The sequence below is a fragment of the Girardinichthys multiradiatus genome, chromosome 8 (genome assembly GCF_021462225.1).
Source record: "Girardinichthys multiradiatus isolate DD_20200921_A chromosome 8, DD_fGirMul_XY1, whole genome shotgun sequence".
In the NCBI taxonomy this organism is placed as follows: domain Eukaryota; kingdom Metazoa; phylum Chordata; class Actinopteri; order Cyprinodontiformes; family Goodeidae; genus Girardinichthys; species Girardinichthys multiradiatus.
Window position 1 is genome coordinate 31,229,020 of NC_061801.1, and position 26,347 is coordinate 31,255,366.

Genomic DNA, 26,347 nt, shown 5'->3' on the forward strand with positions numbered 1-26,347 from the left:
TGATATGCTAATTTTGTGAGATAGGAATTTTGGGTTTTCATGAGCTGTATGCCAAAATCATCCGTATTAAGACAATAAAAGACCTGAAATATTTCAGTTAGTGTGCAATGAATCTAAAATATATGAATGTTAAATTTTCATCATGACATTATGGAAAATAATGAACTTTATCACAATATGCTAATATTTTGAGAAGGACCTGTAGATAGACAGGAAAAGGGGACGGAGAGAGAGGGGAAGTCATGCAGCAAACGTCGCCAGGGCCAGGACCCGAACCCAGAACAGCCGCTTCGAGGACTAAGGCCTCCATATATGGGTCACGAATGTAACCCCTTACACCACCAGCCCTGTGCCCCCTGGTTCAGATTTTTGCATTTGTTTTCCAGTGATCATTTTAAACAGCTCCCGAGTCTCTAATTATATCTAATTGTGACCTAGTTTGACATTTGGATACTTTGACACTTTTGTCCTTTCACTGAGGTTTCAGCAGTTTATTTCCCAACAATGAATGTTTTCCTGGGAGACACTGTCTTCTTCTTCTTCTAACAATCTTTTCAGTGATTCTGTTTGTTGATTACAGATCAGTTGAAGTGCTGATTAGCCTGAACAATGGACAGTCCTTCATCTCTGCTCCCATCACTATATACGCCACCTCATGCGTGGGTATAACTTTCAACTCTGTGATGCTAAATAGAACAACCTTTATGTTGGTGTAGGAGAAAATCTGAGATTTACATACATGGAGACCGAATGTAGGCAGCACTGCTGTTTCTCTTTTTCTAAATAATCAGATTGATATTGTTGGGGGGATCACACACTTTGTGCCATGTTTATTGCAGTCAGATGGGATCTGGGTGCTGTGGTTGCTGTTGGCTTTGTTGCTGTTACTGGCTCTTGGTTTATTCTGGTGGTTCTGGCCTCTCTGCTGCACTGTGGTAAGTTTGCCTTTCCTTTATTTGCATATTATTCATTTTATTAAGCTTCTCTGTGCTGAGTTTCTTTTACTCTGTAAATTAGAACTCTGTTTTGGTAGTGATGCACATCCAACTTAACCGTCTTTAAGTTGCATCTCAGAGAATCAGATAGATCTGGCAGTTGGTGTGCTCAAAAAGTAAGTCAACTGCTCCCAGAAACGCAAGCCATACTTTCGCCAACTACAATAAAGAAAGCTGATAACAATGTAGCAACATGTTCATTAGGGGAAGTAATGTAATACTATACGTATAAATATTTACTAATGCACTACTTGTTGCAAGTTCTGATCGGGAACCATGGTAACTTTAGCAACAAAATAATTATTTTTTTCTGCTTTTATGCATTCAGCCACTTAAGGAGCAGGTTTTATTAACGCTGGTTGTGTATGTGTGTGTGATTTAATTATACAGACCTTTATTTTTTTTAATGGAGCTATCAAGCAAATTGGCAGCAGCCATATTGGATTTAAAGGCTGGGGCCAGGAGAGATCTCCAACTCTAAGACAGAGATCTTTCTTTAGGACACATTCTTGTGTGTGATTAGTTTCCCTCAGAAGTTGTAATTCAGATCTCAAAAGAATCACACACAGCTTAAACATATTTCAGTTTGTAAAAGTGGTAAGATTTGCTAATTGGTTTGCTGTGACTAAGCTAACTACATTTAGCAATGCACGTCATTGTATTACTCAGTATTTTATATCTTCAAACACTGGATCAACATGTTCACTAACAGATGTTACACAGTATCGGATTGATTTAATGAGACGTACACCTTCAGAAACGTCTAATACTGTACATATCACCGCTTTTTATACGCTAGACACCCATTTAGGACTTTTAGGTTGGTGTTTTTAAGCCTACACCTATGAACTTCAGATTTTTTCTTTTAAACTGAAACTGAAATTCAGACGTTGAATAAATGCAGTGCCAATTGGAAGTTGTGGTTAGGGACCATTAGAAACACAACACAGTAATAGATTTTTAACCTATTATGCATTGAAACAATTAAGAAACATCTTCATTAGCAGAGCTTGTAAATGAATATGACTGAATGAGATAAAACTTCTGGCATGCAAATAAACCCTATTAAAGCAGCTGTCTCTATGACTTACTGTGTGTGTGCGCAGAAGCCATGTTAAGAGTTAAACTTGGTGACTAATGCATCTAAAATGAGCAATTAAAGCTGAAAACAGTGTTTTTATCAGGATTTATGCATTAACACTTTCATCATGTTTATCTTTGAATGACTGATTTAAGGAGATCTGTCGACTGATGTTGGATTTCCAAGTCGGAAACCTAACTACAGGGTTGTTCCAGTTGATTTGTTTGATTTGTCACCCGTAAATTACAATATCCGACTACAAATGGAAATAGTATTAGAACTTGTAAGTGCTCATATCAAATTACCAATGGAACATACTAGAGGTGACTGTGGCTCAGTAGGAAGAGTAGTCGTCTTGCAATCGATTCCAGCTTCCTCCTGCCATATGTCGATGTGCTCCTGGGCAAGGCACTTAACCTCAAGTTGCCTACTGATCGGTGTATGAATGTGTGAGCGTTAGTGAGTGGAATTGGGTGAATCTGGCTCTAGTGTAAAGCGCTTTGAGTGGTCTGTATGACTGGAAAAGCGCTATATTAAGTTCAGTCCGTTTAACATACCATAAATCTTGCATTTTCTCCCCTCTTACTACTTTCAGAGGTTATTTTATAATGAGTACTTTATAACTACAGGAAACAAGGTTGCTGAAGGTTGACATTTGAGCTAGAAACCCTTTTTTAACCATTGTTGTTTAAATTATTTGGAATTGTTTTCACACAGATCATCAGGGACCCACCGCCCTCTCGTCCTCCTCCTCCACCTCCTGTTTTTGTAAGTAAAAAAAAAAAAAAGTGTACTTTTTGAAGAACTTCCATGTTTTAGGGCAGCATTATTACCTCATGCTGCCATCTTGGCAGAGGTGATTGAGAGAAAATCTAATTTTGGTTGAACACAGAAGGAGCGTCGGTGGAGCTTGGGAGGCTGACAGAAAATGCTTTGGCAGATTTTATTTGTTGAACTTGAGTGAGAAAACAGAATCATTTATATTTCTGTCATAAATTGTAGAGATAAAGTTTAGCCTGACTAATATGTCACAGTTGCAAGTTAATATCTGTTGGCTTGGACTAAATCTTCCTACATTTCATATTTGTATTGTGAATTTAAGAGTCCCAATTTGCGTGCACAGACTTATGTGGATTTTTTCCCCCCTAATTTTGTTCTAAAGTTTTTTTGATGTTTTTTCACTCAGGAGCCAGAGGAGGATCCTCTGCCCAAACACAAGTGGCCTACGGTAGATGCTTCGTACTACGGTGGCAGAGGTCCTGGAGGAATCAGACGCATGGAGGTGAAAATCTTAATGTCTGAGCTGGAAAACCTCTATAGAATTTGTTTCTGTAAAATTAGTGATGTGAGTCCACCACACCCACTTCCTGTAGGTGAGATGGGGCCAGAAGGGATCCACAGAGGAAGGGTCACGACTAGAAAAAGCCAAAAATGCTACAGTCACGATGCCAGAGGAAGTGGAGGAGCCCATCATTCCTAGACCCCCACCAAGACCACCTCCTGTTTACAACCCCCCATCCCAAGCCAAATGGTACACACCCATCAAGGTGAGAAAGAAATCTAACTTATCCATACTGTCTCCAGAAGAATCTTGACAGGAGCTCTGTGAGAATCTAACAGAATGTTGCTTCATAAAAAATAATATTTTGATTTACCCTTCAGGGATGTATTGATGCACTGCTGGCATTACTGAAAAGGCAGTACGACAGAGTGGCAATCATGAGGCCAACACCTCTGGACAAGGCAAGAAACAACCTCAACACGTCACCACTAAACCAAATACAAATAAAATAGATGATTTCTAAGTTATTCAGAACACTCGAACAGGATTGTTTTTCGCCAAGGGTTGTCACAAGTGTGTTTGCTTTGAAAATAAATGAACCTCATTCATTTGATAACAAAGTTATTCTGTGGTGAGCCTGCTGATTATCACCGAGGCAGATAAATAACAGCTTTCTGTATACACTCAGCTCTCTATAATTAGCAGTGAACGCCTGCACATATTGTCATCAAACACAGCTCAACCAAACACTTTCCTGTGTAATAGGATTAGCTTTTTGTTGTTTTTTAGTTTGAAACTTTGTAGATGTCACAGTATTGGTATTTCCGGACATGACTGTACAAGCTGTTTTTTCTCAGCTCGAAAACTTTCTCCATCAGAATATGGTAAAACATCATCCTGTCCCTACAAGTTGTTGAAATAAGATAAATATAACTCCAGGTGAACAACCATACATGTCTTGATATTTATTAAGGTTAACTTATTAGACATTGATACAGCAAATTGTTGTTCCACTCTTAAACCTGCTTTTTAATGTCATCAATCTCAAATGCCCAAACATTTTTAGTACGGAAGAGGATGAGGGCCATAATCCTGAATTTTGGAGAATATATGGGTTTTTTTTTTCTACAGTCACCCTAACCATCCACATTCTAGAGTTGCTCACTATCTGGAAATCTGGAGTATTTGATTAGCAATAATTAGTTGGAAAATTGTTTTTGTTTTTGTTTTTTTGGGTGATAACTTATTTTTTTTTACTGTTGTTGTTTTTGGTTGTTGTACTTAATTTTGAGACATTAATGGGGCGAGATATTTTATAACTAAACCATAAAATAGAAAAGTGTCAGTCTGGAAAAGGCCTTTTTCTAAGGCTTTGAACCAGCGAGAGCTTTTATCCACAACTATGAAAACCATGGAACAGTGGTGAAACTTCCCATGAGTGGCCAGCCTACCAAAACTACATCAGAGAGAGTGCTGGAGACTCATCCAGGAGCTCACAAAACAACCCACAATAATGGCACTGCATACCTCACATACTTCAGTTAAAGTCAGTGCTTATGACTCGACAATAAGAAAGAGACTAGGCAAACTGCAACAAATCATGCAGCAGACCAGTAAGCCCAACTCTGAATAATTCAAAAATAAATAGATATGAAAAGAAAAAATAGGTTTGAGTGGCCTAGTCAAAGTATGTTCTTTAATCCTATTGAAATCTTGTAGTGTGACCCTTAACAGGTTGCCCATGCTCAAAAACCTTACAATGTTGCTCAAGTAAAACTCCAAGAGTAGGCTGCATAGTTAGCTACAATAGGTTCGTGCACAAAAGGGTAGTAAGGCCTGTTAAGATATATGCTGATGACATTTAAGATTTTTATTTGAACTGATTAACAATGGACAGCATTAGAAGTTATATCAGAGGAAGAGCTCCAGTTGAAAAGTTTGGAGATGAAAATACAGAGAAGGAAAATAGGAAGAGCACCAAGCAACCAAAATAAGATAGTGGTTTTAAGATAGTGCTCGATCTGTGTATGTGGACTTAACTGATAAAAAATGCATGACTTAACAAGCAACATGCATCAAATACAATATCTAAACTGTGGTTTTATAAGTCCTATTCTGGTTAATTTTCTGTCCTCCTTTCTGTTGTCTTTTAGGGTCGCTGCATCAACTTTACCAGAGTTCGGTCTCATTGAGGTGGATCCACTTTCACTCTGTAGTCTAGTTTTTTGCCAAAGATCACCAACACACAGAAATGAATGTCCAAATTTTTGTGTTTTGTAAATAAATATCTTAATAGTTAAACTGGTGGTGTTACAGCAGAATGCATGTGTAAAAGTGCTTGTGTGTCGAAAGGAAAAACAAATAAACTAATTCTGGTATTCTGTTTATTTAAAAGAGAAAATGTCTCTTTCACAACAATCTTTTATACAAGTACCCCCTGATAACATAACAGATACACAAGAATCTTTAAAAAAATAAACCAAAATGACACATTTGCCTTTTAAAAACATGAAAAATGTAGCATCACCTTCACTCAAAGCTGGATATGAAAGGTTCTCTCGCACAAAGCAACAGGCGGGATAAAAGGTGAGAGGATCTTCTTTATACAGACAGACACACATCAGTTTTTACTTCACTCTAAACAAATACTTGTTTCTTTTGAATAATACATGAACTGGTGTTGTAAAAGCTTACCATCACAGAGCCAGCAAACCTGCAATAAGCTCATCGTGAAACTCATGGTGATTAAATAAAACAAAAACTTTTTTTTAAAGCTTCTGATACAAAATACAACATGATTTTAAAGAACAGAAAGACTCATATGTACTAGTCACAGAATACCATAATACACAGCACAGGGACACACACTCGAGTGCATATTTCTTGCATGATGCTGCTGCCACTTACATAATGTTGCTTTACAATGAGCCAAAGTGCACACATTTCAAATTGTTAAAATGAAAATAGTGATCACATGACTTTACCGTTCGAATAAAGATAGATTAACTGTGAATAAGTATTGAAAATTACTGACTTGAAGGTACAGGCACCTTTTTAGAAGCAATTTATAGCCTGTAATGTATAACACAAATCAATGAATACTGGCTCCTCCTGTTTCATAATGATGCAACCAAATGTGGTCAGCTCCAGAGCTCTTGCTATGAAGCAGAACCTGCCCATTCAGCTGCTGTAAACATGTTGAACATCCATCCACTGGTACTTAGAAATACACATTTATGTCCTTTTTAGTGTGTTTGGATGCTTTTTTTTTTTTTTTTATCCATGCTTCATGTTGGCATCATGTCTCTGGCACTTAAGTTTCTTTTTTTTTAATCACTGACGCTCCTTGCAATGCCAAACGGTTGAAACAAAGGCTTATGTTTATTGGTGAGGATGTTCAAGCTGCATTCATTGTTCTGCAGGAGCGTACTATGAATCAAAAGTATCTAAAGTAGAGAAAACGTCCTAGGAGCGGTTCTCTCGATGGAGAAGGGAAGATCTGGAAAACAAAACAAAGAAACAGCTTTTATTAAACAGGCTGGCCTATTTTACCATATTAATGACATGTATGTTCCTGAACCTACCTCAGAGACCTACGGCTGTCTTTCTCCATGTTGTTTTCTGGTCCTTCGCTCTCATAAGATGCCAGGTGCAGCTCTGCAACAATAAGACAAATCGAGTTCAATCTCCCAATGCTTTATAAACTGACAGTTGTATTAAAAGCTGTTAAAGGTGACTGACCGTCTTCGGTGTAAACGGGCGTGGTGACGAGATACTGAAGAATACGCCGGTCTCGGTCGAACGGGCAAATCACCTGACGCCAAACAAGGAACTCGCTTACCTGCTTCGCCAGCTCCCACAGTTTCTGTAAAGATGTGGTGAAAGAAGATTAATGTGATGACATGCATCTGGGAGGCTTCTAAAAGACCAGGAAATGTTCCTGTTTTAAAAGGTTAAAATGTTCCAGACACAAATTTCCAGAGTTATGTCTTTTTCAGCCAAATTTCATGAATGTAACAATTTACTATCAAGACAAAGGTTCCTGTTTCTTTTAACATAATGGCTTACTGCAGGGGTGTCAAACTCCAGTCTTCAAGGGCCTGTGTCCTGTAACCTTTTGCTGTGACCCAAGTCTAACACACCTGAATCTAAGGACTGAAATACCTCCTCAAACACCCAAGTTTTACTCAGTCCTCCTCATAACCCAATTATGTGATTCAGTGTGTTGACAGAGAGACGCATCTAAAAGTTGCAGGACAAGTTTGACGCCTGTGGTGTAGACGGAAAATGCATAGTTTCTTAGCCACAAGGGGGAGCTATTGGACAACATGAGAAAGTCACTTCAGTTCTTATTCCGGAAAACGTTTAAAACCGACCTCAAAGTTGATGTGTCCGTTAGGCAGTCTGTTGGCGCAGCCTTCATTCAGGAAGTAGATGTCTTTAATGAGGAGACTGAAGAAAGGAATCACAATCTGCAGGAAGGAGACGATAGCTGGTTTAAATGTTAAACTGGAAGAAGCAGGTTTTCCTTCTTCAATGAATAGCACGCACAGGGCTCCCTCACCTTCTCCTGGCTGCTGTGTGCAGTCTCAGATCTCTGGGTGGCGCCGCGGAGCGCGGTGCGGTAGTTACTGAAGTTACTAGACGGGTCCATCTGGTGCTGAATGAGACCACACACATCAGACGTCATCAGACAACAAAACCATGCTGACGTCTCAAAGCTCTACATCTGAGCTGAAAACTAGAACGTCTAATCTGCCAATTACTGACGTGTGTGAATAATTCTTACCTCTAGGATCTCGAACTTGTCTGTGTTGACTTTATTCCAGGTTTTCTTCAGTCTGGCGACCGGACTCATGTTCATCCCAGCTAAGAGAGAGAGGAGAAAACATTTAGAGAGACAGACCTAAGACAAAGAGCAGGCTGAGGAGCTCCAGGCCTCCACTAACTAAGTTTAGACTTCCCTAAACTGATTACAGTCAGCCTGAACTCCAGCTGGCACTGCATTTGTTGGCTTTAGTCAATTTTAGTGGCTCTGCTATACAAAGACACTGAGGGAGTAACAGCTGATTTTTTTTTTCTGTACCACATTTTACAGCAACAAATAACAATCATTGTTTGTACAAATACTCACTGATGATGGCCATGAGCGAGTTAAAGTTGCCGATGTTGAAACACTCCTGAGCCACGTCGATGAAGAACTCTATGATCCGTGCTCGGTGTTTCTTCTTCGCCGGCTTATATAAAACAAATTGAAGAAAAAGACTTAAAACATGATTCCAAATGTAAGAGAAGGAGAATCTCCAGGAAAACTTTTAAAAGGTTTAAATGCATATACTTTAGCTTTGTTAGGCACTGTCAAGTTGTTTTGGTGATTTTAGTTTTGAAAAAGTAGTTATATTTTATACGATTTAAAAGTTGTAAAGGTACCAGAATTTTTAGAAAAAGCAAGCAACGTTGCAGAAAGACTCTACATTACATAAAGTTGTGAAATGATTTGCATGACATTGAAATAAAGATCTGAAGAAAGAAACAACACAGGAGAGAAATACACCATCGCCAAAGTCAAACACAGAGGTGGAGACATCATGGTTGGGGCTGTTTCTACAGAACTGCATCGAGAGGCCAATGAGCAGCGACAAATATTGAAAAATTTCAAACAAGAACCTTCTTCCCTCAGCCAGCATGACTAAGGCTCAAAACATACTGCCATGGGAACCGTGACCCACATTAGGGTCATGGGGAGGCTGAGCCAGGCTCCAGACCTCGTTAACATGTTGCCTCTGAAATTAAGCAACCATAAAAATTTGAGATTGTAATTTTGTCTACAAGTAAGCAAACTAACCAAATCAGCAGGGGATCAAACACTTATCTCTCCACTCTGTGCTTGCTTGTGTGAATCTTTGAAGTGCAACATACCATACAAATCTCTGTAGCCACTAGGTAGCTGAGCCTGTTGAACCAGCTGACGTAGGCCTCGAGGTTGCTTGTTTTACGTTTTCGAAAGAAACCCTGAAGGAGGAATGGAACAAGAGAAAGACACAATCAAACCAAGAAATTAACTTAAATTTTACTTTAATATTAAACATAAATAAATCTCATCAGCCCTTTCTAAAGCCTTTCAGAGCATGGAAGTGTTTACATAACAGCTGTAAGAAAACTAACTGTATACAGTTTATAGGGTGTGACAGATGGTTTCCTCAGAATAACAACCACATAGCAGCTAGCCTGTAAAACACAGACTAATTATGGGTTAAAAAAAAAAGGTGAGATTTTTAGCTGCTTCCATTCACTATAACAACCACCATCTGCTTGGCTTGCTAATGTAAGTACCCAGCTGATGGGGAGTCCTTGAGTTTGGCCTTTCATACATAATGTCATCATTCTTTGGCAATTTTGCACTCAGTTCTTGTCTGTTTTGCGCTGAATTTCTTTCTTTTACACTTTTTTACATATTTTCAACTTGAAGCATTAAAATAATTATATATATGCTGTGAGATAAACAAAGCTGAAAAGGTAGTAAAAGTGATGATACGTGCTATTTAATGAATAGTCCTCAACTAAACTCACACACAGAACAAAACTTTGTTTTAATCTATTATTGTGATCAAATTTGACATGATGGGCGACATCCGCTTATTTCTCAGTATGGTTCGCCATAAATGTGACAAGGAAGGCTGCTGCTCTTCCATAATTTCCTTTCTTACTAGATCTTGACAGCCTACACACCCACACAACCTGTTGCCGTCACACTCGGACACGTCTCTTATTATTTATTTACATATGCTTTTTGGGTCCCTTAGTTTCCCATAGAACATGTGGTTTCTAATGTGGAGAACCCGTTTTCCAAAGGTCCTCTTACATAAATAAATATTATAAAACCTCTGTATAAATAAGCTGGGCTCTGCCGTGATGATGCAATCCCAAAGGTTTATGGCTCTACTAAAAGCTTACACAACACCGGCATCCCACTCCACTCCAAGCTTCCCCCTCTCTACACCTCAGGACCCCTTTTTAAGTGACTCAACTGCTCTTTTGCACAAAGTGGCTCTTATATAACTGCAGCAAAGCAGGTGGGAGCACAGCAGCAGCAAACGCCGACTGAGAACGACCCTTCAGCTGATTTCTAGGATCTCTCACGGTGGAAAAGAACCTTCTCTCAGATGCACTGGGCCATACACAGTGGGGCTCTTTTTGTTATGTCTTTCAGACGTTTTCAAGAGATGAGATCAAAAATAAAGCAGAAAGCTGAACAAGTCCCCTTCTATCTACCACAAGACTCTTTCATGTGGTTTCTATCACAAATTACCTCAAACTGGAGCGGACCGCAGCACTCAAAGCAGCCCCGGAAAACTATTCAAATCAAAAATAATATCAAACGAGTTAAAAATAACAACAATGTGTGGTTCTCTTGGGTCAGAGCTTTGATGCTGATAATTATAAATAGGTCATTTTGCCTTATTCTCAAGCTTTCTCTATACAGACAAACTGTAAAATATAAATAGGTTTTTGGGAAACACTCATCGTCTCAAATCACAATACAAAATTAATCCAAGCTGTTCTGAGCTGTTTAAAAGTAAAAAGTGTGAAAATTTAACAAGACTCACACTTGAGTGAAATATTTGGTCAGAAACCAACCAGAGATCAGGCCAATGCACGCACAGCATCTTGTAAAAATATTCACACCCAAGGCTTTACACGTTTTATCACCTTACAGCTGCAGTTTTTAATGCATTTTATCTGGATTTTCTGCGATAAGAGAATTATTTTTTTGTGAAGGGGAGTGGAAGACGATAAATGGCTTTAATCTAAAAATGTAAAGAGTATGACACAAGTGCAAAATCTACCAAGATATGACCTTCCATCTAAACACACTCTCTGCCAAGAGGCCCATAGTAACCCTGGAGAAGCTACAGAGATCTACAACTCAGTTGGGAGAATCTATTTTCCAAAAAATAGATTTTTCTGGGAAAGTGGCAAGAAAACAGCCGTTGCTAAAATGCCCCTTTTAAAGCTCGTCACAAGCCGTGTCCGGGACACAGCAAATGTGTGGAAAAAGGTTTGTGATCAGCGAGAAACTTGAATTTTCTGGTCAATATGCAAACCATCCCTATCATTAAACATGGTGGTGGCAGCATCATGATGTGGGGATGTTTTTCTTCAGCAAAGAAAGGGAAGCTGGCCAGGGTTGATTGAAAGATGGAAGGAGCTCACTAGAAGGCAGTCCTGGAAGAAAACCTGTAAGAGGCTGTGATGGACACTGGGGCCGAGGTTCACTTTCCAGCAAGTCCAAACCTAAAACTCAGCGGTAGAGCAGCCACAACACATACAGAGGCTATCATTCCTCAAGGCGGCCATCAGGGGTCAGTCTCCTGGCCCCAAGTGATTTGTTTAACCCCTTCTCTTTCAGCTCCCTATCTTGCTGTGGTACTGTAAATAACAGCTTGGTATATATACTTTCCTTTCACAAATAAAAACTGTTATGCCGGATTATCACATAAGATGTTTTCACTCAGGCTTACCTTGTGGTTTTCCAGAGGATCCTTCATCGCAAAGGACTGGATGAACTCCTCAGGACCAATGAAGCTCAGTCTGTCCTGAAGGCACACACATGGCAGAGAAAAGTCAGAAAAAGGACAACAGTAACAGTAAAATGAATCCCTGCAAATTTGACTGATATGATTTTTTTTTTTTAAGATTATATATCTATTCTGACCACTGCAACACTGGAATCTCAGTTTAAAAAAATAAAAAACACATTTCATTCAGATTTCATTCCCGGCTTTATAAATGTGTTCACGTGTATGACCAAAAAACTTAAGATGCAATGTTAAAAACATATTAAAAAGAAGCTTTATTTACAGTCCACAGAACCTCAAAGAGCCACAGACCGGCACCAACCCCTAAAGTAGAACTGGTTAAAGTAACCTACCTCTTATTTAACCCAAACCTTAACTCATCTGACCCCTTACCAATTCAATGTGTGTCAGCTGCTGAGCCAGGATGAAGGGGTCGTCGCACACGCTCAGTATGTCGGTCCTTTGAGCTGAAGCCTGTTTGGTCTTCAGCGAAGCTGGACGTTCCTGCGCCGCGGCGTTGAGCGCAGCCACGGCCTCCTCGTACTGTCCGAGAGCGGACAGGCGCTTGATGAGACGCTGTGTCATCTGCTGCATAGCCCGCCAAGAATACTGGAAGCACACATAAATACACAAAAGCATATATGAACTAATCAGGTGACCAAGAACTTCTAAGTAGGGTTCCTACATATGGAAGGATGGATGGATTTTCTCGACTGTGAGGAACCCTTTCTAACTCTTACTTCCACTGTTGTACCTGCAGAAGTTTCTCCGCTTACCTCATCCCCTCGGGCCACGTGGAGCGTCATGTCCTTAAGGCATCGCATCATCCTGTCATCTCTGAAGTCATACGGAAAGGTTTCCGTCCACTCCGTCAGCAGTTGGACCAGTTTAGGCGCCACCTCACGAAAACGGATCTGAACGTGTTGCAGAGGGCACAGGGTGAATCTAATGCTATGAGATCATTTGAAAGATGTGTGAATTTAACTTCACAAAAAGCAGCCAGTACTGTCTGAATTTGGCTCTAATCCCTGCTCCTCTTCAGTGTGATCTTTTCTTTTTTTTTTTATAATCCTGTATTTGTGGGGTTGTTAGTGGGAGTGAAATTGTGTGGGACTAAGTGAGAGTGACAGTGTGTGAAATAAATACTCCTGCACATGTGTGTGTATGGAGGTCCACCCACCTTATCCAGCAGGGCATCTCCAGACCGCTGCTGCTCCACACACAGGTGACAAACCCTCGTCATGAGCTCGTAAGGGTGCAGGAAGAGGCGTGAACTCAGCAGGAAGGTGAACACGTACGACCTCTAAAGATCAGGAAACGAAATGGCTTTTAAAAAATGTTACTACAAATGATTCATTTCATAATCCTTAAAAAGCAGAACTGCTACATACATCAGGGTAATAATCCACAGTAGGAACCAGATGCTGGATCAGCGCCTCAAGAGAAGCAGAAACCAAGCTGTTGTCATGGTAACACATCTCCCCGTAGCTGGTGGCGATGCCGTGGCCATAGAGCCGAGCTTTCGCCGCGGCCCCATTGTTACGGCAGGAGTGTTCACTGCTGCAGCTGCTGCTCGTGTGGCGGTACGCTCGGCCTGGGCAGGAAGTGCTGTGCTGGCGAGGGCTGTGGGGCTGTGGTGGGGAGTACGGGTTCTCTGAAATCGCACAGCTGCTGCCGTAATGGTGCTCCTTGGAGCTCACAGAAGAGACAGAGGTGCTCCGGTACGAGCTGTGAGACTGTGGAACGTCGTAAGGGTTTTCTGTTGGGGAGTAGGCACCATTGTAAAGGTTGTCTCTGGACGGTTTCGGGGCAGAGCCGCCGCGGTACGGGCTCGGAGGCTCAACGTGGTTATTGTTGCTGTACGAAGGGCAGGAGTTGAACTTTCCTGCGTAAGGGGTTGTGGGGGGCATGATAACCTTTGGAGAAAAATAAGAAACACAAATATAAAGATCTTAGAGGTGAGGTTACCAACCAAAAGAAAAAAAAACATCTCCTTCCTGTCCATTCAACCACCGGTTGGAAACAGTAGGTGTCCACTCAAACTGAGCCTGGTTCTGTTGTAAGCTTCTTCCTGTTAAAAACCAGTGGTTCCATTCCAGAGATTGCTGGATAGTCAGCATCTCCATTTAATCAGCTGGGCTTCTTTAGATAGACATCTTTGAACCGCTTGGCATTTAAGGATCAATTAAATTTGAATGTACAGGAAAATGATTAGGATTGAATTTGGCTGTAAGTAAATGGAACTGAAACGGACTACATGGGTGGATTTAATTGGAATGATTGAGTTGGATTCTACACACCTGGATCTGAATTAGACCTGTTTTTTCTTTTAAAGAGCCCGGAGATTCATTGTTTTTTAAACTGGTGCAATACAAAAATAAATTGAACTGGATCATTTCACATTAGTATTAGCAGCCCCAGACATGCTTAAGTGTCAGCTTAAAACACTTACACACACACTCTTTATGCTATGTTAGAAACACGTGAGCAAGAAGGGGAACTCAGTATGAACTGTTAAAAAGTGTAAAGTGCTCACCCTGTTTTAAAAGTTACATACATTTGGCAGACATTTTCCAACACTATTTTTGTGTGAAACATATATAAACAGAACTATGTATAACAAGTCTCTATGAGGTGTTAAATGGAGCACATTTACATGAAGTAATTCCCTTTTTATCCACAACTATCATATTTCTTATTTATGGCTAACCATTTCCTCAAAACCCAAAGCTGATGTTTTAAATTATGTTTTTTTGGGGGTTTAAGACCGGCTTAATTGCAGTGAAGCAAAGTTATAATAACACGTTCTCACCACATCATTTAATCCAGCTTTATTTAATGTATTACGTTTGTTGTGGACTGACTATCCTTCAGTCAACATGAAGACAAAGCTATTTCTACTGAGATGCTGTAGATTTCCTGCTGTTACACTATCCCCCGTCCACCTCATTCTCTGGGAAAATGGTTGATGTTTAAACTGCATTCAGCTATTGTGAAAATATCTCACTGTGCCTCTCAAAGCTGAGACTCAGCAAGTGTCTGTGACGATAATCACACTTGATCACATAATTTTAGTTCTCCTCTGTTTATTATTTGGTGCTGTCAACCTTTTATTGATGCAGCTTTGTGGAAACGTTTCTCCAACTAGTCTATTTGCCTGGAATTTCAGAAATAAGCTTTTAAGAAATACCAGCTCCACCCTATTTTACTGTTTCTCTTAACACATTCCTAAAGTCTACTTGTTGGCAGCAGTGCAGAATGTGAGGGGAAAACAGCATGACAAATGGATGATCTCTCAAGTCAGCAATGATTTTCTGTCTTAAAGGTTAAGATAATTGGATCTGAGGTTGGTAAGCTGATCCCAGGTTGCTGCCGGAGTGTGCTTTAGCTCTGGAGCCATCTTTATCCTGTGAACAGTGGCACATACACATGCATGTGCTGGAAAGCAGAAAGCCCCGCAGGAATCCAGCAGAGCTTTGTTTGTCCACTACAGTGCCAACAGTGGAGTGCCTGCCTCAGCCAACATCTTACACACTCTCACACACACCCTCGTCCACCATGGCGCCTTGCCCCAGTGCCAGTATAATCCAGGCTCACCTACACACATGTCCCGCACCAATACAAGACGGGTGGAGCAACGCGAACATGCAAACACACACAGTCACAAGGATACCACAGCGTCTGGCATCCTGCCTGAGTAGGCCAGTCCAACTGTAAACTCTGGCATCTCAGCATGCTGTTAACCTTCTGACTCGGTTAAAAGGTTTTCACCTAAAAACAAAGTCCAAGGCGTTGAAGTTGAGATAAGAGTCCAATGGGTAATATTTTCCCTGCTTCCCTCTTCTGTGTCTCTGTGTTTACGTTTTCAGTCAAAGCAAAGAGGGAAACGTGTCTCGGAACTCGAAACCAGTCGTGATTTTTCCAGACCCACTTCCTGCATAGTTGACCCCTTTTGGGTTGTTGTGGCTTCCACACTGCGGCGCTGAAATTGCACTCTTTCTAAATCATAGGTTGGATTCCCTGTGGACAGATTAAAAATGGCATCGGGAAAATTGTTTCATATTAAAGGGGACTGTTTGTATTCGCTTGCTTGAAAACTTTGCAACTGCAGCCTTATGCGTCAGTTTGATGTGGGTAGGCAAAAAATGCTTTTCCTCAGTGCTGGAAACGAACCAATCAGAGTTTTGTGGGAAAATTCCGATGACCATTTTCTGAACTTCTTCGATCTGCCAATACTGATTTAAATTTATTCTAAATTTCTCTTTATTCTTATAGGATATAAGAACAGCAATAAAAATACTTTTTGTTTAGTCTCCTTCCATAAGCAGTCATTAATTATTTATATTAGAAGCAGAGGCGAACTCACAAAGGTTTCTGTTCCAACAGCATTTTGAGTATTTTTTAAATAAAGACAAAATAATTGACACCTTCAACTGTCCTAGCATCTTAGTTGTTAGCCTGGTTAGCATAGCTAGCATTACTAAGAGCAGAGGCTGGAGATTTTGGAAAGCCTTCCCACATTTCCAAATCCAGGACGTTCCATTACACACAGAGGTTGAAGCTGAAAACGTTAAAATAAAGAGCAATGTCGCTTTTCTTCGTTCAGCCTTCCTGTTATCTGCTGTAATTCATGATCTCTCTTGCAGCCTGAATTAATCGTGGCCATGGGTTATCATAGGAAGTACATTTGTCTCACTGATACTGAACAATTCTTCTTCTTTCAGTCACTGTAATGATACCAAAGCATGTTGTTAGTGACACCTGCAAGCGGCTACACGTGGTGCATTTACTGATAGGAAACAGATTGAATTTCAAAGTCTCCGACCAGCCAGTCACCAGTCAGGTCCGATAAAGCTAAAAACCGGCTGCATCTGGTCAAAATCTAATTTCTCACCAAACCAGTTTATACAGAACTAAAAGGCTTGCATGCTTTTTATAGTCAAATTTATTCCATTTAAAATAACAAATGTAACACCACAGTTTGGTGTCTTTAAAACTTCTATGTTAACTTTTTGTTGATTTTGTAATGTTTTGGATACTTGGTTTCAACATTCAGCGTGGTTTCCAAACATGCATGGTGCATTGCTGAGACTAACAGGCTGGCGGGGGTTCTGCAACAATAGAGCTATTATCTCTGCTGTCATGGCATTAACAAAAACACAAAGACCTCCAGGAGGAGATCAGAAGAGATCAGAGCACAGTGGACACACACAACGCCTTTCACACACTCTGCTGTCACCATGGCTCTACATGAGTCAAGGCTGGGATCGCTTTTCAATCAGTCGAACGAATAAGCCTTACTGTGAGTTAAAAAGTCGTAATCTGCTCCTAACATATACCGCTCTTGGAAATAGGAGTATCTCCAGACCAACATGTTGACTTAGGCATTTCATGAACCTCAAGGACAGACAGCAGCAATTCCAAAGACTGCGCAAAACAGACTTTGAGGTTTTGCATTTATGCACACACAGCGCTGACCGACAGCACAACACTGCACTCATGAAAAATAGCCTGCAAACACTCTGTGGCTAGCTGTGGCATTCTGAGTTATGCTTATTCACTGTACATGCTGACCAAAAACAAAAACTGTTTGTGCAGATATTCCCAAGACTTCCAATCAAATCAAACTAAGAAACAACTTTCATGCTTTGAACCTCTTGTGAAGCTGTATAAAGCCTGGATGTTCTGTAACCAAGTTTATCTGAAAGCAGAATAAAGTTTAATTAGCTCCATAGAAACCCGTGCTCACTATAACACTGAGGTTTCGCATGTAGCAAAGGTTAACACACTGTGAACACTTTGGAAGTTTCTGGGACTGAAGGAACAGCCAGCATCTGATAAGAGTAGCTGTAAAACGGTTTATCAGAATGGCAACAGGCCAATGTAGCGTGCTGTTATCTCTGCTATGCTCAACCTGATGTACTTTGGCACAAATAAGACACAGCAGGTATAGGGTGTGAGCAAAGGACATTCCCAAGTCAGACTTGTGTGAATAAACGAGGCTTAAGATCAACCGGGGCTTAGATAACATGCATGCTTTTTCATTGGTGCTGCAAAATAAAGTTTTACATGTACCGAGAAAACAGAAGGAAGCAAAGATTTCGCTTAGAAATTTCTCTTATATCTCTGTATGAGTGCCAACATTTGACGTTAAGACGACCCTGGAGAAGGACCAGAGTGTACAATGATTTGCAATTAATGTACATTAATCTGTCTAAGAGGAGACTTTTTTATGTTATCAGACATGGCAATATTTCTACGCTGATAATGTAACATATAATTACCACAAGCTAAGTTGAAAAGCAGGTCCAACTTTTTTGCGCTGATTCTATCACTCTTCGTTTTCTGACACATTTTACTGGATTTTTGATACATTTTGTCGATATGCCTTTGGTAACACCAAAATATATGCTATCAACATCAACAAACTCATAGTTTTCTTAATAAGATCTATTTAAAGCCAGCAAAACTGTAAAACTGGGCTAAATTACCGATTTTAAGTAGAAAAATAAATGCAAAAAAAAACCAAACTAAGATCTGAGCCACACTTTTTGTCATCATCAAAAATCAACCTAAGTCACATGAATCTATGCTGGCAAGCTGTTTATAAACCAAATCCGGGTCAACACAAGAGATCAGAGGTCAAAACACACACACATTTAAGTGTTAAGCAAATTTTGCCTGTTATTCCATTTTTGGTCTTTGTTCAGAAGCAACCTTCAAATTTTTTGGTCTCATTCTAACAACTGATGCACTAAACAACTGGCCAGTGATCAAAATCGGCCATTTTTCTCTTTGAAAAGCAGGTTGAACACTGACATTCCAAATTTTTATTTATTCTCATTAAACTGGGGTTCCTACACGCTTTTCAATTAAACAATAACGAATTTGTTTGTAAAACCACTGACTGAAAGGAAGATGGATGGATTGATGGATGGATGGATGGATGGATGGATGGATTGATGGATGGATGGATGGATGGATGGATTGATGGATGGATTGGATGGATGGATGGATGGAACTTTAGACATTAGGATGCAGAAAAAAATCTGTAATAAAAATTAGTTTTCACAACATATTTTCTTTTTCCATATTTTTCTAGGCCTGGTAAATGCATGGATAAAATTCCAGAATTCTAAACTGCATCGGAAACCTGTGCATAAAAACTGAAAACTCCCACTTTGTTCTGTCTTTAAACACATCATCAAACAACATTTTCATTAATGAACTTTGGTGCTAGTTTTGCTACAGTCAGATAGAGTTTAGACACTTGTGACTAGATGCATAAATGGAGATAATCTAGGAATTCACACGTTCTCCACTGGATTCTTAACTGCTACCACTATCAATGAACCCACAGCACATTTCTTTCCCATTTGTGTTCAATTTTATTGTTGAATCAAAGCAACTTATTCATTTAAAATCGATGGATCGCTCCTCAAACAAAACAAGAATTGGTATTGACCAGTTGATAATTTTTATTTCCAACACAATATGCTTTACATTAGTGAGTCTAACAGATAGAACATCAAACAAGATTCTGGTATATTTTTGCTTTGTGCTTGTGCCAGTTGAAAAACAGCATCAGCCATTTACTTTCACCTACACATTGTGTGTTTGAGGGTTGTTTTTTTTTCCTGAACGATGCTTTAATAGCCCCGCTAGTTCTCACAACCAATTCATCATCCAGCGTCATCCATGCAGCGGGCAAAGTGCTCTACAGAAATAACGAGGAAACAGCCCAGAGCCCAAACAAACGCTTGAGGAAGCGTGTGGGTCAGAAGCCCCTTTTGTCAGACCCACTGACCACTACACAAATCTGATAAAGGAACCACAGTCCCAATGAGATTCGCTGATAAACAGGTTTTCCAGCAGTGCATGAAAGAATAGATTACATTGTGGGTTCCTAATGCACAGTCTCAGTCAGGTTTGTATCACAAACGGACCTGCTGCTCAGATTATCTGGTAGGTTAGTGCAGTATTAACACAGAGCCAAAAAAGGATAAAGACACTTTACCTCCTCAGCTGATGGGATCTAAGCTGTCTCACACACACATTTCCTCTTGTCTATAAACCTAATTCAGGACTCCTAAAAATGTCATATTAAACAAATTCCACAGTTTATCAGGTTCAATGAAACTAAAAGACCTTACCTTAACCAGCTTAAAAACAGAAAACAATCAATGAGCTGCACAAGAACTTAAGTTGCGATACAGTAAATTAAAGACAGGTGAACAGCATCTAAATATAAATTGATGTAAAAAGTCCTTTACTTTGTCAAGAATTCTGTTTTTTATCTTTTAGATAATAGACTAAAGAATAGTGTCTGAAAATCATTCAGCTCCAGACTTGAAAAAAAAAACAATACATTCAAATACGTTTCCAGACTTCATAGGAACTAGAAGTGGGCTGTTTACCACCAAGGTATACAAAGGTTTTTAAAAGGCTGCGGTTTCAACCCTGTTAAAATTTTCCATCACATCGTTCCTACTGCTTCTTTTTACGAGATTGGAGGAAAAGTGACTAGAGTTCTGTAGACCCTCCTCCACTTGTTTCTGCGCACCACCAAAACACCTGAAAACATTCTACTCAATAAGCACTTGAAGCCTACTACTATTGACAAGGTTTTTATTCTACACCTTTGCTTAAATAAATGTTACAATTGCATTACTAGCTAACTACTACTAACTGGATTAATCTGTATGTTACATTTTAACAAAAAGCAATTCGATAATGTTTTTTTTCTTATATACGTTTCAGCGAGTTAAATAAAGATTTTTAAGGCAATTATGTTTTCATTTAAAACCAACATGAATCACAGAAAAGAACCTAACCTCAGAAATTATAACATGAAAATGTGTGAAACAGCAATGATTTCATTCTTTTCTAGTCAGATAGAACCTATTTGCCTCTATTGTAACAATAAATAACATTACAAATAATCTGAGATGTTAGGCTGCCTGGAGCAAAAGTGTTTGGAAGTTGCTTGAAGCTGGCATATTACATCAAGCTTCACACACATTTACCCATTCTTTCCCTACCAACACACACACACACACACACACATTAAAAATCTGTAGGTTTCTCTCCGACCACACTCCTGTTCCACATTAGGAGCTTCTTACTGAGTCATAACACAGTGAAAAAAAGGTAAAGGCTGACCGTGGAGAAACCATGCTGTGCAACCACAGGTGCTGGGTGAGTAATGTTTGCTTCTGTCTGACTGCCAGCCTAATTATAAACTCACATGGGCGGTAAACAATAACAACAACAAATGCAGTGACTCCACAGGGAAGAAATTGGACATTATTATTATCAGGAGAGGCTAAACTGTCTTTCAAATAGCCAAAAACTGTTCGAATCACGTTGAGTGCACGCTACTAGTATATTAAGATATTCAGCCTTTAAGCTATACTTATTATTACTAAAAAAAAAATGTAATCTTTACTTTGAAAGTTCAATTTCTAAGAAATAAACTCATGTTCTTACACTATAATGCGGTAGGTACAACAAAATTCAAGTATAACGCTTAAGTAAAAAAAAAAAAAAGCTTACCTCCTAGTTATGGCGTTTAGAGTCCGAATAAAAGCGCTTTAACTCGCTAAAATGCAAAAAAAAAAAAAAAACCCAGACTATCTGAAATACGTACAGAGTCTTTCTCACTATCGCTAAAAAAGATCAGATAAGTCTATCAGCAATGTGTCCGTGTTGCACTCTCCTCCATTGTGTGTCCGCTCCTGGTATTTGAGTCAATTATTTGAACCAGCAGGGCTGTATTGACTGAGCCCCACAAAGCGAAGCGTATTCAAATGACTTCACTAGAGCCGGGAAAACGAGCCTATCAGCGGACAGAGGCGGTAGCCTCAAAGGAATACCCGAACCAATAGTTGAGGAGAAGGCAAAACAAATCGAAATCTACAAAGATTCTGATTGGCTGAATTTACTGGGTTTAGTTCTGTGTTTTTGGGACTGCAAGACGAGCTGGTGTTTTTGTTGGAGAGCTAGAATATGGAAGGTGTAAGGTTTCCCCCCAGGAATGCGTTTCAGTGTGTGGATGTCTGGTGGTCTCGGTGACTTAAAAGTCAAAAGGCTTTAAGTGAAGCAGCTTTTTAAGACACAGACAATCACAAACTAGTGAATAATTGCAAAATGGAAAGAAAAAAACCATAGTTTTCAAAATGTTAATAAAATTAAATTTTTGAATGTGTGGTTTGTATTTAACACCCCTAAGTCAATGCTTTGCAGAACCACCTTTCACTGCAGTTACAATGGTAAGTTTTTCTGGTTTTGCCTTTATCAGACTAGCTTTGCTCATGTAGAAATTTAATACTTTGTCAATTCTTCTTAGCAACATAGCTCAGTCTCAGACAGATTGGATGAAACGCATCTGTAAAATTCAGTTTTCAAATATTGCCACAGATTTGGTATTAGCTTTAGGTCTGGACTTTGACTGGGCCATTTTAATATATTAATATGTTTTCACCTAAAACATGTCATTGCCCTTTAGACTGTATGGTCGTTATTTTGACTGGGCCATTTTAATATATTAATATGTTTTCACCTAAAACATGTCATTGCCCTTTAGACTGTATGGTCGTTATTTTACAGGAAGGTGAACCTCTGAGTCTTGCGCCAAAAGTAAAAAATGCCCACAGCATGATGGTACCATCACCATATTTTGTGATGAGGATGGTGTATTCAGGGTGGTGTGTAGTGTTAGTTTTGTGCCTAACCCACCTTTGCATAAAAACATCAACTAGTATCCTAATAGCACACAACAAGAAAGCATTTCTCTGGGATCTTTAATAGATTAGCGTGAAAACGACTGAACTGATTAAAACACAATATAGATTGTATAACTATATAAAAGTTAATGTAGAGGTGTAAAAAGGTTATGGTCACTGTGCAAAAGCTGTTGGACACAGTGTAGCGACACAAGTTAATCATTTCAGCTTCCCTCACTGTCTTCTGCAGGGCCTTACTGACTGATCGATTGCCAATGGAAATTTTTAAGCAATTTTCTGCATTACAGTGCTTTTTACTTCAGAACTTTGCAATCAGTGGAACAGCTGTTTAAGAAATCTGAATCTATACATTTTCAGAACTGTATTCATTTATAAAACTCTGCCACTGTTTTCTTTAACAGATCTTTACATATCTCAAACTATTTAATGTTATGTTGAACTAGATCTTTAAGCAGCCCAACAGCTGCTGTCACTGTACCTGAAACAAATCACTTACACCAGTCCATCTTAAGCTAAACCAGCTGAAAAAATCAGGACCAGGTTCAACTCACCCAGACTGGATGAAGATGCACAAATATAACCTGTGGTTTAACCAGATTACCCCATGTGAATTCCAGTATGCTGTTTTAAAGAGCCAGTGTGTGGATTTAGGGCTTTGACATACCTATTAGTGTCCTTGAGCTGTAGCCAGAGGGACTTTGCTGAAACGCACAAGCCCATTTTTATACATATTTGGGTTCAACTCAGCATTTGTTCTGCGATATAATGTGGTAGGTTATCATGTTTCTCATCAAAAGAGAAGAAAGAAGAGGTAAAGAAAAAAGAAAGTGATTTCTTACAAGGAATTTGATGTATTGGAAGGTACAACATCATCACAAATGTATATCAACTTTAAAGCTGTTTTTCTGGAATCTCTTATATTTAAACAAATAATAGGATTACAGAGTGCATGCGAGATACAGGGGTTGGACAATGAAACTGAAACACCTGGTTTTAGACCACAATAATTTATTAATATGGTGTAGGGCCTCCTTTTGCGGCCAATACAGCGTCAATTCGTCTTGGGAATGACATATACAAGTCCTGCACAGTGGTCAGAGGGATTTTAAGCCATTCTTCTTGCAGGATAGTGGCCAGGTCACTACGTGATACTGGTGGAGGAAAACGCTTCCTGACTCGCTCCTCCAAAACACCCCAAAGTGGCTCAATAATATTTGACTGTGCAGACCATGGGAGATGTTCAACTTCCCTTTCATGTTCATCAAACCAATCTTTCACCAGTCTTGCTGTGTGTATTGGTGCATTGTCATCCTGATACACGGCACCGCCTTCAGGATACAATGTTTGAACCATTGGATGCACATGGTCCTCAAGAATGGTTCGGTAGTCCTTGGCAGTGACGCGCCCATCTAGCACAAGTATTGGGCCAAGGGAATGCCATGATATGGCAGCCCAAACCATCACTGATCCACCCCCATGCTTCACTCTGGGCATGCAACAGTCTGGGTGGTACGCTTCTTTGGGGCTTCTCCACACCGTAACTCTCCCAGATGTGGGGAAAACAGTAAAGGTGGACTCATCAAAGAACAATACATGTTTCACATTGTCCACAGCCCAAGACTTGCGCTCCTTGCACCATTGAAACCAACGTTTGCCATTGGTATGAGTGACCAAAGTTTTGGCTATAGCAGTCTGGCCGTGTATATTGACCCTGTGGAGCTCCCGACGGACAGTTCTGGTGGAAAGAGGAGAATTGAGGTGCACATTTAATTCTGCCGTGATTTGGGCAGCCGTGGTTTTATGTTTTTTGGATACAATCCAGGTTAGCACCCGAACATCCCTTTCAGACAGCTTCCTCTTGCGTCCACAGTTAATACTGTTGGATGTGGTTCGTCCTTCTTGGTGGTATGCTGACATTACCCTGGATATTGTGGCTCTTGATACATCACAAAGACTTGCTGTCTTGGTCACAGATACGCCAGCAAGACGTGCACCAACAATGTGTCCTCTTTTGAACGCTGGTATGTCACCCATAATGTTGTGTGCATTTCAATATTTTGAGCAAAACTGTGCTCTTACCCTGCTAATTGAACCTTCACACTCTGCTCTTACTGGTGCAATGTGCAATCAATGAAGACTGGCTACCAGGCTGGTCCAATTTAGCCATGAAACCTCCCACACTAAAATGACAGGTGTTTCAGTTTCATTGTCCAACCCCTGTATCTTCATTAGTATACTAAATGGCAATAACATGTTTCTACTTTTGATGTCTACATTAGAACTCCTGTCCTTGATGAGTAGAAGTGCAATTAAAAGGGATTTTCATGATGGTTTTAGAATCTAACATAAAAGATGTTACAGTGAATTTACAACCTTTTCAGTATTTTCATTCTACTTTCAATCAAAAATGTTTAAGAGTGATAAAGACGTTTTATTTTTCACTTTACTTGATCACTTTTCCACAATATGTGTTCTTAGAATGATGTCTTTAAATCCAGTCTGCCTGGTTTCAATGTGTTAACTGGTTTGGAAGCAGGGCCACGCCTCAACCATCCATCTAACTACCCTGCAGTCTGGGTAATTAAAGATGTGGTTCACCCCCAAATGTTCCCTTTTCACCTCTTGTCAATCCCTCCTACCTCCTTCAATCCTTATTCATCATCCCTACCTCATTCATCCCTTATATGTTATCAATCATTCTGACATCATTCCTTCACTATCCCCACCTCACTCACCCCCTGTTCCACCCTTATTCACCCTATTTTCCTACCTTATTCATCCGCCTTAACCTCATTCTCTCACATTCTGCCCTAACATTTGGGAAGATCATTATTTGGTTTGGGGAATTAGTGTACTGAGACAGAACCACCACTCTGCGTCTCCATCTCAAGTAGCAAATCTCACTACATGATTCCATCAAATTTCACCAATCCGCTTCTCCAACAACATCCACAAATCTCTTCCAGAAATCTTTTAAGCTGACTGTTGTGGCGTGGTCCTTGCCAGTAAAATGACTACACTGCAGCTCTCCTAAGCTGTTAAATTGTACCTGATTTGTGTAAATATGTAATTTCTGTTGTTGACTCTCAGTGGGAGTTTAATTCCCTACTCCCAGGGAGCTTTAAGAATTTCACCATTCCACAGCTTTAGAGGCATTAGCCAACTCATAACATAAAGTTATCACTGAACTGAAGAGAAAATCAGCAGATTATGGCAACAACATTCTCAGAAAACAGCAGAAATGCAACATTTAAATGTTTTACGGGTGTTCTTACAGTAGGCAGCAATGAAGTTGGACAGATTGAACTTTTCACTTTGTGAGACTGTACAAACATTCTACTTCAAACACCTCATCTACTTTTCTAAATGTTTAGAGCATACTGTAAATATATATGCAACGCTCCTTCCAACATTCTAATTTTACTTAATGTATGCCAATTAAAGCAAAATGGGTGCACATGCACCCACCCTTTCAATTACCACTGCCATCCACCTCATCCAGTCAGATCTCCCTTTCATAAATATCAAATTACATAAACACAGATTTAGTCTTGCAGCATACCCAGGTTGGAGGTTGTAGGCGGCGCTCAGTTTTTTTGATCACAGACGCCTCTTACATTCTGACACATCACCATTCAGGCAAGAATAGCTGATTTCTGACTCGT

At 39.8% G+C, this 26,347-nt stretch overlaps 2 protein-coding genes across 2 annotated transcripts in view; one reads left to right on the plus strand and one right to left on the minus strand.

Moving 5' to 3' along the window:
- antxr2b (ANTXR cell adhesion molecule 2b) overlaps positions 1–5,745 on the plus strand; it is a 21,212-nt gene extending 15,467 nt beyond the window's left edge. Inside the window, exons 11-17 of the mRNA XM_047372345.1 lie at positions 581–659; positions 840–935; positions 2,794–2,844; positions 3,263–3,358; positions 3,450–3,623; positions 3,739–3,819; positions 5,512–5,745. Of these exons, the coding sequence (XP_047228301.1) occupies positions 581–659; positions 840–935; positions 2,794–2,844; positions 3,263–3,358; positions 3,450–3,623; positions 3,739–3,819; positions 5,512–5,550 (616 nt within the window). The 3' untranslated portion in view covers positions 5,551–5,745. The remainder of the gene's footprint in view (positions 1–580; positions 660–839; positions 936–2,793; positions 2,845–3,262; positions 3,359–3,449; positions 3,624–3,738; positions 3,820–5,511) is intronic.
- On the minus strand, positions 5,726–21,715 carry LOC124872397 (ras-GEF domain-containing family member 1B-B-like). The gene is made up of 14 exons (XM_047372343.1): positions 21,493–21,715; positions 13,329–13,853; positions 13,118–13,240; positions 12,714–12,851; positions 12,331–12,546; positions 11,881–11,955; positions 9,278–9,370; positions 8,493–8,595; positions 8,148–8,227; positions 7,923–8,018; positions 7,735–7,830; positions 7,100–7,223; positions 6,943–7,015; positions 5,726–6,857 (listed from the first exon to the last, which is right to left on the minus strand). The coding sequence occupies exons 2-14, from the start codon at positions 13,845–13,847 to the stop codon at positions 6,824–6,826; spliced, it is 1,770 nt and encodes a 589-aa protein (XP_047228299.1). The 5' UTR covers positions 13,848–13,853; positions 21,493–21,715; the 3' UTR covers positions 5,726–6,823.
- Positions 21,716–26,347: the final 4,632 nt, after the last annotated feature.

Excerpts from the sequence above, each read along its gene's own strand:
- LOC124872397 (XM_047372343.1), bottom strand. The coding sequence starts at position 13,847 with ATGCCCCCCACAACCCCTTACGCAGGAAAGTTCAACTCCTGCCCTTCG. Across the intron at positions 12,547-12,713 it reads ACGTGGCCCGAGGGGATGAG|TATTCTTGGCGGGCTATGCA; the intron begins GTAAGCGGAGAA and ends GTGTGCTTCCAG. Across the intron at positions 8,228-8,492 it reads CTCGCTCATGGCCATCATCA|CTGGGATGAACATGAGTCCG; the intron begins GTGAGTATTTGT and ends TCTCTCTCTTAG.